This window comes from Manihot esculenta, chromosome 5 (genome assembly GCF_001659605.2).
Source record: "Manihot esculenta cultivar AM560-2 chromosome 5, M.esculenta_v8, whole genome shotgun sequence".
In the NCBI taxonomy this organism is placed as follows: domain Eukaryota; kingdom Viridiplantae; phylum Streptophyta; class Magnoliopsida; order Malpighiales; family Euphorbiaceae; genus Manihot; species Manihot esculenta.
Window position 1 is genome coordinate 4,227,607 of NC_035165.2, and position 13,270 is coordinate 4,240,876.

General features: G+C 32.1%; 1 protein-coding gene across 1 annotated transcript; it reads right to left on the reverse strand.

The window, feature by feature from the left end:
- Window positions 1-3,409: 3,409 nt before the first annotated feature.
- LOC110616172 (metalloendoproteinase 4-MMP) lies at window positions 3,410-4,757 on the reverse strand. Its single transcript, XM_021758518.2, has one exon. The coding sequence runs from the start codon at window positions 4,664-4,666 to the stop codon at window positions 3,584-3,586; it is 1,083 nt and encodes a 360-aa protein (XP_021614210.1). The 5' UTR covers window positions 4,667-4,757; the 3' UTR covers window positions 3,410-3,583.
- Between the last annotated feature and the right edge of the window lie 8,513 nt (window positions 4,758-13,270).

Here is a 13,270-nt window from a genome sequence, read left to right on the forward strand (position 1 = left end):
GACCGTCTGCTTGGACAACACTTGGATGCCATTAACATCGAAACGTCAACGCTTAATAATCTGTAGTGTTTGCTACTGTTTACTTGGTGATGATAGATATGGTTAAGAAAAGGCCATATATTTTATTTAAAATTATTTATTTATGGTTGGTGGCATGGCATGGCAGCCCATTATCGCAAGCAAACAAAGTTTGCCAATCTCACTTGTATAGATAACTTAATTAGGGATGATTCTGCAATGAGTGTGTTAAACGCAAGGATGGCCATAACGAATAACGATGTTAGTTTTTGTTTCCAACATATACATTATTATTATTATTATTATTATTATATGGTTGTCATTAGTCAATATAGTCAATGAGCATTTCCTTTCTTTTTTTTTTAAAAAAAAATTATATATATATATATGACTGTCGTGTTATCCTCCATTAATCAATTGAGCTTGGACCTGATCGAACTAAGCATCGTCTCTAACATATAAATGGTAATTTACAGGTCTGGATCCAGTACTCCAAATTTTATATAGGGGTTAATGTTACTTCCTTTCTCAATAATACTCTTTTTCTATTGAAATTATAAATATTTGAATATTTAAATATATAAAAATTACAATACCACATGGTACATCCAATTAAATATTATAACACAATAAAATATTAAAAAATGTAAAATTAAATATTAAAATCTACACTATAGACTAAGTATTATAGCTTAAGATTAATTTAAATTTATTTAAAAATGATATTATTATATATTGCATTTTATTACAGACTAATTTCCTATCAGAATATTATATATAGCACCTTTCTATCATGCTTCAAATTTTAAGTTGTGGTAGTTGATTATCGAAATGGATTCAAGGCCGACTGTAGCTTTGGTTTCTTTGTCTGATGGGCACATCTAAGTCTAGGGATTCTCTTTGTTGCAATGCAAAACTCTTCAAGTACAAATCAAACATTGCTCAGGGAGGCAAATAAGGTAGCCGACTTTTTGGAACCAAAATTTTCCTTTCTCTTGTTTTTTAAGAAAAGAAAAGGAAACTTAGATTACAAATCAACAATCATCACAAGTGATTCAACAATAAAAGGAGGAGGAGACATAAACCACTCTCTTGAATCTAGTTGAATTGGCTACCTATAGCTAACAATAAGAAATCAAATTCGTACAACGACGCACAGGATAAATGACATAATGTCTATGTCAAAAATAAAAATAGTTATTGAGGCATCCGATGGCTTAAGTTCAAGACACCCATAATTTATACCATGACGGGAGAAATTAAAATTTAATATAATGAAATTTTACATATTTATTCATACAGTTTTAGAATTACATCCATCTATTTTGACTGATTTTTATTAATTTTATTAAATTTTTATATTTAATTTTAGGATTTTTTATTTTAATATGTTACTTGATGTTTTCATTTTATTTATTATGGTTTTACGTATCAAAATAAGTTAAGGATGAAAAGAAACATTTTTAAGAGAAATCTAAATAATTTGGAGAGATTATAAAGAAACAAACAAAAATATGGAACAATTTTGTACTGTATTTTTATTATAATGTACTGGTAGACCCGTATTTTTATGGTCTACACTATTTTACTCTTTTTTACGCACTTCGCCCATGTTTTTACTAGAAGTCTAACACTACAACTTTGAATTAGAAGTCTCAAGAGAGTATAAATATATCATAATTGAAAGACTCAAGAATTTTTTGTTTATTTTTTAACACCTAAATACGGCGGAAATTACAAAAAACTCAAAAAGTAAGATTTGGAAGATTTAGAAGGATAAATCTATACATTTATAGTTTTTCTTTCCTCCCTTATCTTTTTGATTTGTTATTTACAATTATTTTATAATGATTTTGGATAATTTTTAAAGAAGTTTAATGTTGAATTCTTGAATATAAGTAACTCAATTTCTTTGCTAAAGAACTTGATATAATTTGAATTATTAATTTTTTTTAATTTATTTGAATTGATTTTTTTATCAATTTATTATTCAATTATTGAGATTAATGCTTTTGAATACTTACGAAATATTTGAATAATTTTATACAGAGATTTATATGGGAAGGAAAAGTTTTAGGAGTAAATTAAAAATTGAATATCACATAATATTAATTGAGAATGAAGATTTGATTTAAGGAGTTTTAGACAAAATAATTATAGAGTTAGAAAAATGAATTAGAGAATTATTATATTATTGAGAGATAGGTGATAATTTTTAGTTAATTAATTTGGTTTTACGCGGAAGTACGAGATAAATTTTTTTAGAATTATTTATTTTAAATTTAATAATTATAATTAAATTGTTAACTAAATAAATTAATTAAATTAACTTCAAATGAAATCGAGATATCTTAATATTTAATATATCTTAATATTTAATATTAATTGTTTCACGAATTTTGTTTTGAGTGTTTAGTTTTATTTTTTTTTTATTTTATTTCAAGTTTGCACTCATTTTTCCAAGATTGATAGTCTAAATAAAAATTAAATTTATAAATATTTTATTACTTAATTTTTAATTTTTATTAGATATAATACTCTACTCATATTTTATTATTTGAAATTGTGTGCGATATTATTTGAAATGGTGTGGATATCGCACAGAGCAGTCTTTCAAAATTAACCCAGCAAAATGAACAGACCTAGCAGCCAGCATCCCACCATAACAATATCGAACAACCATACCCATACCCATACCGGAATATATATTGAGGGCTAACATTCCTGGTCGCATCAATATTGAACTTGACCAAGATAATAATAAGCTAACTAAATTGGTACTTTATAATATTTCTTTTTAAAAAAAATAATTTTAAACAAAACAACTTCGAAAAAAATGATGCTGATATACTTGTAGATCATCAAGCACAAGTGATATAGAATCAAGGAATTTTCCAATAGAGAATTGGAAGTCGCAGTGGTTGGGAAAAAAGAAAAGAAAAAAGAGAGAATAGAGTTGGTGAAGCAGCATATCATTTTCCAACCATCCGATGGGGACACATCCTTTGCTTTTCAGAGGCGCTTCCTTACATTCCCAGAAAATTAATTGTCTAAAAACGTAATGTCCAATTCAGTTATATATAGTTGCTTGTCATTAACGGATGAACCAGTTAAAAAGTCTGTATGAAATTGTAACTAGCTAATTAATTATGTTTGAATAAAGTATTAAAATTCAACAGCTGGTGTTTTCAATTTAGGTTGTGCCATCCAATTTCACCCTATTTCTTCCATAATTAGAGAAGTAAGTTAACAAATTAATTAGTGATCAAAACTCACATTAATAAACATGCAATTACCAGAATGATTCATCACCTTTTATAAAAGAAAAGTAATTAGTTTTAGTTTATCAGTAATAAATATTTTAAAAAAATCTATAATATGACTTCAAATATAAACAAAAATAAATTCAGTGGCATTGAAAACATCTCTGGTTAGGAGAGAGATCTCCAATTCGAATCTTAATCGAATTTATAAATTCCAATCATCATTAGAGCTAAACTAAAAACAGAAAAATAAACAAAACGAATGTCACGATTTACAGTACGGGTGATGTCTATGTAAAAAATTACATGCACGAAGAAAACATTAATATTAAAGCCGTAAGCAATGAAGGAGACAGGGAATGTTCTACTCTTTGATGAACTGCTTGATTTGTAGAAATATCGGACTCTAACAAAGACCCAAGTGTGAAATTAGGGTTAGATCCATAGAGAGCTTGGACCCCTTGTATATCATCAACACTCAAATCCACCTTCTTTTTCCTAGGTTTCAAGCTTGGGTACATGACCGCCTCACGAACAGAAGAGTGAGCCAAACCCAGCAAGTGTCCAATCTCATGTATAGCCACTGATTCCAAATCTATTGCGACCTTTGATTTCTCTATTTCGAATTCAACAGCCCACGTTTCTGAAGCATCAAGATGAAACCTGCCGCTCTCTGGCGAAAATGAGTGCGCTAGCACTCCTAAAACCCCATCAAACGGTTCTCCATCTCCATGATCGCCACTGTAAAATCCTATTTTAATATCTGCGGAACCATAATCATCCGTTTCCATAAATGTTACTGGAATCACCGATCCCCATCGGCCGAAAGCACTTTTAAACACGTTCTTTATAGCCGATAAGCTCAAGTAACTGATCAAATTCTCTGGTGAGAATGCGTACGTGAGAGTCATCGGTATGCTGCGAGTCCACCTAGGTTTCCCGGGAAAATACACGTAACTTCTTTTAGCATGCAGTTTGCGAACCGTATCTGGTACTCCACATCTGGGTGCCATTATTTGCGAGAGGGTATGAGAGTCGAGCTTGCCAGTGACTGGCAGAGCTAGTTTAGCTTGATATCGGAAAACCGCAGCTTCAAACCGAGAATCAAAATTATCTGTTATGTTATTGAAATCTCGTAATTGGAGATAACCGAAATGATGGAAGTATCTTTTGAGCTCAGACATGCCGCTGACGTGGCTGCCCATCTTGGCATTGAGGAAGGTTTTGAAATTGTGCCACGTATAGTTGTTGTTGTCCTGGATGGTTGTCTCCATTGGAGGCGATAGTACCAATCCTGGTGTTCGTCTGGAGGCGTTGCATGGTGGGTTCTGGAGGAGAAATAGAACAAGGAAAGTGCTGAGATAACAAGGGAGAGATGGAAGCATGGTGAGGTATTAGGTAGTGTCGTGTTTGGGACTTTGGATTGCAGGTGTGGAGAGAAGCTAGCTTTATTGGAAAGAAATGGTTATATGGGTAATCTAAGTAGAGGGATTTAGTGATATTATCATAGTGATTAGAAAGTTAAAATGTATGATACGCAAATGAGTAGGGTCGGAGTTATGAGAGAGAGGTGAATTCATGTGAAGTTTAGAACAGCTTTTCTATAGCTTTGCTCCTTTTGTGGAGTTATATTCTGTATCCTTACAAGAATTTGATGACGATTATTCCATTATGCTTGGTTTTGTTGTTAATTAGATATCTCAATACAAATGTGTTATTAGTTCTAAATCTTAATTAAGGTTTACAAAAGAATGATATACCATTTTGGAAACTTTTAGAGAGTTTGGACCGAATTTGTTATCCAATCAACTTCACTACGTAAACTCTAAAAATCAAGTTACCTCTTGACTTTTCTTTGTATGGGTGTGCTTTTTGAGGGCTGAATATCCATCACTGTGTCTTAAACAAGATTGATTTTCAAACTGAACTGTTTTGGAATATAAAAAAGAGAGAAACTCAAGTAGATTGAGATGCATTTGGCTGAATGAATCTAATCCTTCAAAAATATAAGTACACCTAATGTTGATTGGCGGCTTTTAGACGATGTTGATTATATTAAAGTAATAATGAATGGATAATGCATGGATGTGCAATGAATTTTATTTTATTTTTTATCGTTTTCTTTTTGTGTTGAAGAAGATATAGGCTGAGGGTTCAAAGCAGTAGTGGTCGTTAGAACTTATGATTGTTGCAGTTGTGGTCTCTCTTTCTCTCTTCCATATTTTAGACGTGTGAATGACTCAATGTGCAGAGTCTGAAAACTGCATCTAAATATTTTGAACGTGTAAAGTACTCAAACTTCTTTCTTCATTCTTCAACAACGTGGCTAGCTTTTGTGTGTGACTAATTGCCAATTTGCACAGTTACGCCTTTTAGGGATGGGTTATTTTTAGTTACATGATCCAACTCAATTTTAATAGAATAAATTTGAATAATTATAATTATATTTGAAACAGATTTTAATTTAAAAAAATAATATTCGTTTGCAGGTTTAAATAGAATTTAAATTTCATGTATAAGGTATTTATTGTACAAATTTATTTATATAAATAATTAATTTAATTAAAAAATATATTTTATAATAATATTTATAAACATTTTTATATTTTTTATTTGAAAATTAAAATTTAAATATTTTTTATATAAATTATTAATTAAAATATACAAAAGGAGTTTATTCAAATAATAATAATTAAATTTGAATTAAATTTGAATAATTTAAATTAATTTTTAATTAAATTTAAAATAAATTTAAATATTATTAATATAAATTGAATTCAGATTTACAGAGATTAATTTTCAGAGGTATCCGTTTCCATCACTGACGTCTTCTTTAGCATATGTTTCCCATCGGAGAGTGAATTCAATCACTGTGTGATCATTTGGATTGAAATGCATCAGCCATCCCAACCAAACCCTTTTTTTATTATTATTTGGATAAAGGTTGACAGCCACATTACACCTGTGTTCGGCTGACCCAATAAGATAACATGGGCTATTTGTGTAGAAATTGGGCCTGGAAATGCCCAGTTAGAATTTAATGGGCCGAAAATTTAAAAAAAATAAAAAAAAGAATGAAGGCAGGCACATAGATGTAGAAGTAGTATTCCGTGTTGATATAAATATCCATGTTTTTAGAAAGTGACAAAGCATTAGCTTGATTGGTTAGTGGTTAGGAGATGGGCCCTCTACGCGGCTCAAAACCTACTTGCACAGCTGAAACAGAGCACTGGCCAGAGGTTTCTTTATGACTACAGAGATCACTGCTATAATAAAGGAGGCCCCATATTGACTCAGCTTTGATGGAACAACTTCATCGTCTCTCACCTTTACCTGTTAAGGGTATTTAAAGAAAACAATAAAAATTAAAAAAAAAAAAAAACTCCCTGTAGCTCTTTTGTAATTTTGCTAAAGTTTTTTGGTTTAGTGAAGGGTCTTAATCAGCTCATTGCTTTTTCCCTTCCAAGATTATTGGTTTTGATTTTTTGTTTTCACGCCCACATGGGTCCCAAGTGGTTCTATAGCTGAGTAGCATATATATATATTAAGTGTAAATGTGAAAATTTTTCTTATTTTCACAATTTTTATTCGTTACTTTTTTTCAAACATTTCGGCATATTTTATTAGTTAAAAAACATTAAAAACTAATTTATATTTAAATTAATGCATTTTTTAAGGAAAAAAAAATCTTAATAGTATTTTGAAAAAATATATATATTTTTAAAAATTTTCAATTTCAATCCCAACAAAAACCCTTATACCTCAGGCATCTAAAAGTATATATATATGTGGATTTTTTTATTGAAAAAAAGGGATAATGGTCCCCTCTCCTTATAAGTATGGCATGGTTTGATCCCCATTGCAATCTTTTTGGTTGTTTCATTAAAAGGAACAATATGGTCTCAAACTTCCCAGCTCTCTCAGTTGCCCAAATTCTGTAAGTACGGGCTAGAGAATTTGGAATCAAGTTTGCTGGGTTACACGTGTCAAACACCCACTTAATCAAGTACAAAGTGATAGTTTCCCTCCAACTCGCTCCCCGCTTTATGGGAAGTTGAACTCGCTCGTTTTTTGCTTTGTAATTTTCCTAGTGATTATCGAATCAAAAAGTTTATCAAGCTACCACCATTTTCACCGTACACGTGGCTTATCATGACACCTTGGCATTGATTCTTTGAAACTGGGTCCCGCGACATTGGATACCTATTTGCCCAATGCACAGTAAATGATCTATCAGTCTTTTATTTAGGATTATGGTCGGGAGGTGTGAAAATCGATTTCAGGCTTTTTAACAAAAATATTATTTTAAGCATTATAAAACAAAGTTAATTTGAAAATTTTATTTTATTCGATTAAAAACTTATAATTCAAATCATTTAAATTTTATATTTTAAATAATTAAATATTAAATAAATTCTTATACTGTGTCAAACGATAAATCTATTTTTTTATTATAAATAAAAATTTTAAAATTAAGCACCACAGGTTGGTCAATTATTAATTTGCTCACTGCTCACTTACTCGAATTCTTATCAACCCCTGTCAAGTATGTGTCGTCATTAATATATATTAATTTATGTTTCAAATAAAATATAATTTTATATTCAAAGTATTTAAAGACTAGTGTTTTGGTAATTTATAATTGGGAAAATGAAATAAATAAGAAGACAGCAATTTGTTAGATAAGGTAGAGATAATTATTAGTATTATAAAAATTATGAGTGAAAATAAAATAAAATAAAATCAATAAATTAGAATGACGTAAGTAGGTGGAATTGAGGATGACTAGTGTCCATCAATGCCAGGGAGCTCTTGTCTGCTTTTTTGCATGCAGTAGGTAAAACTGATAATTATTTCTCCTCCCTCAATAACACTCATTCATACAATACCACCCGCCTCATGAGCGCGTGATAATTTTATTTTTGTTTTTTTTGTAATTTTACCAATTCATTACACGTAATTAATCAGGGCATGACTTTTTGCTAAATGCAGGCTCTGCTCTGCGAGGTTGTCTTAACTTTTCCCCTCAAAAGAACAATAAAAAACGTAGGAAACATCCCGTGTTTGGAAGCAAAGAGGGAACAGAAAGAAAAAAGAAAAAAGAAAAAAAGAAAGAAATAAAAATCAAGGATAATGAAAGAAAATTATTCTCTCTTAAAAAAAATACCGTTTAAATGCTTTTTTAACAATACTTTTGTACAAACTGTTTGTTATTTTAAGATGTTTATAATAAAAAATGTCGATTTTATTTTTAAATTTATTTTTAATAGCCTTTATTTAATTTATTTAAGAATATTTTCTTTTCAACGTCAACTCAAATAGTAGCGTACCAAATGAAGACATAAAAGTCGTCAAGACCATCATTTCAATTTGAAACAAAATTTGCAGTTCCAATTTAATGGGCTGGGGTAGGGTGTAAATAAATTGAGTGGAACAGAATTTTAAAAATTTTCGATAAATTTTTTTAGTTTGAATTTAACTTAAATTATTTATGTGAAATTTAAATTTTATTTATTTTAAATTAATGTTTTTTTTTAAAAGGATATAAATATTATTAATTCAAAGCGATCAAAGAAACTATATGAGAAAGAGAGACATGAACCCAAACTCTTTGACCTGACTCAGAATGAGCCGATGTTATTAGAATATGAGCGACATCATTCGCAGACCTGTGAATAAAACCACATCTTGCTTCTTCATAACTGGATAGAAGCAATTTACAATCTTCAAAAGACCAAAAGGTGATAAATCATCTAACGAAGCATTGTTAATGGACACAACAAGAACCTGAGCATCCGATTCGAAAAAAACTCGATCCCATCCGCACTCTTTAATCCAGCTCAACGCCTCTCGAAAAGCCATTGCCTCAGCACACTTAACCTCCATCTGACTGCAAAAACAGCCTGCTTTAGCCGCCATAAATCTACCATTAGTATCTCGGACTACACAGCCGAAACCTAGTAAACTTCGTTGCGAGTTTAAAGAGGCATCAATATTAACCTTAATCCAACCCTGCGGTGGTGGAGACCAGACAGTCAAAGCCGATACAACATTGGTGCAGCTAGTAGAATCAGAACAGGCCCCCCTCCATTGCTGCAAAAAATTCAGTGCCATGAAGAACACACCACTCGCAGTTTGATCCTGAGCTTTCCAAACAACATTATTTTTGTTATGCCACAAAGCCCAACATATCATTAGAATAAGGGAAGCATTCTCCGCAGAAGCAGTAAGGAAGGCTAAAGAGAACCACTCCCTAAGAGAGGCAGTGGAGAATGCAGGCCAACCCAAAGGCGAACTCAACCAGCAACTGCGGACAAAAGAACATTGAACAAGAACATGCAAGACAGTCTCAGGAGCCTCATGACACAACGGACACATCGAATCAACCGGAACTCTCCTGGACTGAAGCAAAGAGAGGCAAAGAACAACATTAACTAAAGCACGCCAGCAGAAATTAAGCACTTTAGGAGGCACCTTCGTCTTCCAAAAATGACTCCATATCTCACTACCTTCCCTATGTCGAAACCCAGCAACCAGAAATCTGTAAGCACTCTTGACAGAATAGTGACCCTTGGACGTAAACTTCCAGCACCACGCATCTGGGCGCGAAGAAAGACTTAGAGGGATGTTCAAAATATAACTCCTATCTCTGTCATTGAACAACTGAGCTATTAAACTCTCATTCCATCTATGGCCGAACATAAGATCTGCAACAACAGAAAGAGTACAATTTGGAGGAGGGGGTGTAGAAACCAATGAGTCGGGCGCCTCTTTCAACCAAGGGTGAGACCAAATAGAAACTGACCTGCCCTTCCCAATTCTCCAATAAGCACCATCTTTAACCAGACTTCGAGTCGCCCATATATTACGCCACAAAAAGCTAGGATTGTGGCCCAAAGAAACTTCAAAAAAAGACGTTGTCGGAAAATAACGAGCCTTAAGAATGCGAGCCACTAAAGAATGAGGCCTGGTAATAATGTTCCAACCCTGCTTACCAAGCATGGCTAAGTTAAACTCATGGAGCGATTTAAATCCTAACCCGCCGTCCAGTCTGTGCTTCGCCATTCTATGCCAACCCAGCCAGTGAATACCACGATTTTGATCAGCACCCTTACTCCACCAATACCGGGTCATCATAAGCTGTAAATCAGCACATAAAGTCCGAGGCAGTAAAAACAAACTCATAACATAGTTTGGCAAAGCTTGGAGGATTGTTTTCAAGAGGACCTCTTTACCTGCTTGGGACAGCGCACGATGCTTCCATGAATTCTGCCGCTTTCACAAACGATCCTTAACAAAACTGAATATTTCCCTCTTGTTACTACCAACATGAGAAGGAACTCCCAAATAATTACCCAAATCCGGCTTCTCCTCAACCTAAAGCACTGAACAGATAGAATCCCGAAGAGCCACAGGAGTATACTTGCTGAAAGAAATATATGATTTTTGAAAGTTAACCAATTGTCCAGATGCGTTCTCATAGATGCGAAGAATACGCTTGAGCTCCAATGCCTCTTGAACATTTGCTCTGAAGAAAATCAAGCTATCGTCCTCGAAAAAAAGGTGGGAGATCTGCGGGCCACCCCGTGATATCCTGAACCCATAAAGACTGCCACGGTTTATACTGTCTTGCAGAAGGCGGGATAGCCCCTCAGCATAAAGAATGAATAAATCAGGCGACAAGGGATCTCCTTGCCTCAGTACCCTCGTCGGTAATATAGGGCCGATTTCTCTGCCATCATGCAGAATCCAATAACGAACACTGGAGATACAAGAAAATACCAAAGCAACCCATCCCTGCGCAAACCCCATACGGATGAGCATGTCACGAATGAAATCCTACTCCAGTCTATCATAGGCTTTGCTTATGTCCATTTTAAGGGCCCTAGATAACTCTTTCTTTCGATGAAACATATTAAATCCATGCATATTCTCAAAAGCTAAGATTATATTGTCCTGAATGCTGCGCCCAGAAATAAAAGCGCTCTGGCTTTCCGAGACAATAGACGGCAAGATGGACTTAAGCCGATTAACTATCATCTTAGTCATGATCTTATAAACCACGTTACAGAGGGCAATAGGACGCAAATCACTCATTCGCTCAGGGACACCCTTCTTAGGTATCAAAACTAAAGCAGTCTCATTCACTTTCGAGGGGAGAGACTCTGAATGCAAGCAATCAATACAAAAACGAGATACATCCCCACCAATAATATTCCAATAATGGTGAAAAAAACCAGGATTGAAACCATCTAACCCAGGAGATTTATCAATTTTCATAGAAAAAGCTGCAGATTTTACCTCGTCACAACTGTAAGGAGCTAAAAGAGATGCATTTTGATCATGTGACACCAATAACGGAACACACTGCAAAACTGGTTCAGAATTACAATCATGAGAAGTAAAGAGAGACGTAAAATATCCAGACATCACCTCCTCCAGACCCGAATTCTTATCATGCCATATGTTGGAGTCATCCAACAGTTTAACAATTGTATTTTTTCGTTTCCGAGCAGAAGCAGCACTGTGGAAAAATCGAGTATTAGCATCACCCTCGTTAAGTCAAAATTGCTTGGCATGTTGCTTCCAGAAAATCTCACGGAGATTTAAAAGATGAAAGAAACGGGATTTGGCTCGTAAAAACTCATCCATATGCACCTGTAGATAAATTTATGTTAAATTTAGATAAATTAAGTTTTTATTAAGTTTAATTATAAATAATTTATAAACAATTAAATTTATTTACATTTATAATAAATTTTAATTTAAAATTGATAAATTTAAAATTAAATAATTTTATTTAAATAAATATATATATAAATTAGCATATAAATTTATAAATAAATAACCTTTAAATTTTAACTAGTTGAATATCTATAAATTTTAAAAATATAATTAAATTATATAACTTATGTTTAAAACATAAAAATATATATAGAATTTGAATTTAATTTTTTTATAACATTAATTTCAATCTGTTTAATGAGATTTTATTTACGAGTCTGCTCCTATATTCAAAAATGAATAAAATTTATGAATTTTAATGAAATAAATATTATAAAGTTTAAATTTTATTAATTTATTAAACGAAATTAAATAATAAAGTTAAATTTGATTCATCTAAAAATCAAATTGAGCTCGATTAAAAATTTAATCGAGCCAAATTTTAAGTAACATTTGAATAATAATTTGGATATTTAAATTGGATTAACGGGTTCCTATAATATTAATTATAAATTATTTAAATTTTGATTAAATTTAAATGTTTGAAATTTTCTTTTAAAAGGTGAAATAGGATTTTGGTACGAAACTAAACTGGGGGATGTCAGTATAATTTATTCCAATCAAGATTAATTTCTGTGTACTAAACCAAAAATAAAAAGCTATTTGGTCTCAAATCTATTAAAAAAACAAAAAAAAAATGATGAAAAGTAAAATGATATTTTATTCTGCTTGGAAAGATAAAAGGAAATTGAAGAGGGTGAAGAAATGTTACACTCCTTATACCGTAAGTTTTTTTTCTTTTTTCGTTGAAACCTTATATCGTAAGTTTAATTTGAAGAGAATGCGCCTTCTCTACTGCTGTTGAAGCTTTTTTCTATTAATATGGAAGTCTCCCTTAATTTGAGTTGAGTTTGTGCTCTCTTTGTTTTTAGATTTAATAGTTGTGACCGACTCTTTTAGCTCTTCTCTTTGTTTTCTCTTCCTGGCGATTATCAAATCTGTTTAGCGGAGCTAAACTCTTGTGCTTCAATATGTATTTTTTGTTTATGAGCTTCTTGCCGCCGTGCATAGATGAAGGTCTTTGCTATTGGAAGAAGTTTCTGGTATCTGAGGAGGACAACTATCGGATTGGATTTCGGGTCAACTCAAGTATGGGAGCTATATTAAATTTAAGAGCTATGCCTTTTTCTTTTAATTCAATGAATTACATCTTCCGATTAAAAAAAAAAAAGTTTAATTTCAAAACTGAAAAGAAAATAACAATG

Coding starts and splice junctions, on each gene's coding strand:
- LOC110616172 (XM_021758518.2), bottom strand. CDS start 4,666: ATGCTTCCATCTCTCCCTTGTTATCTCAGCACTTTCCTTGTTCTATTT.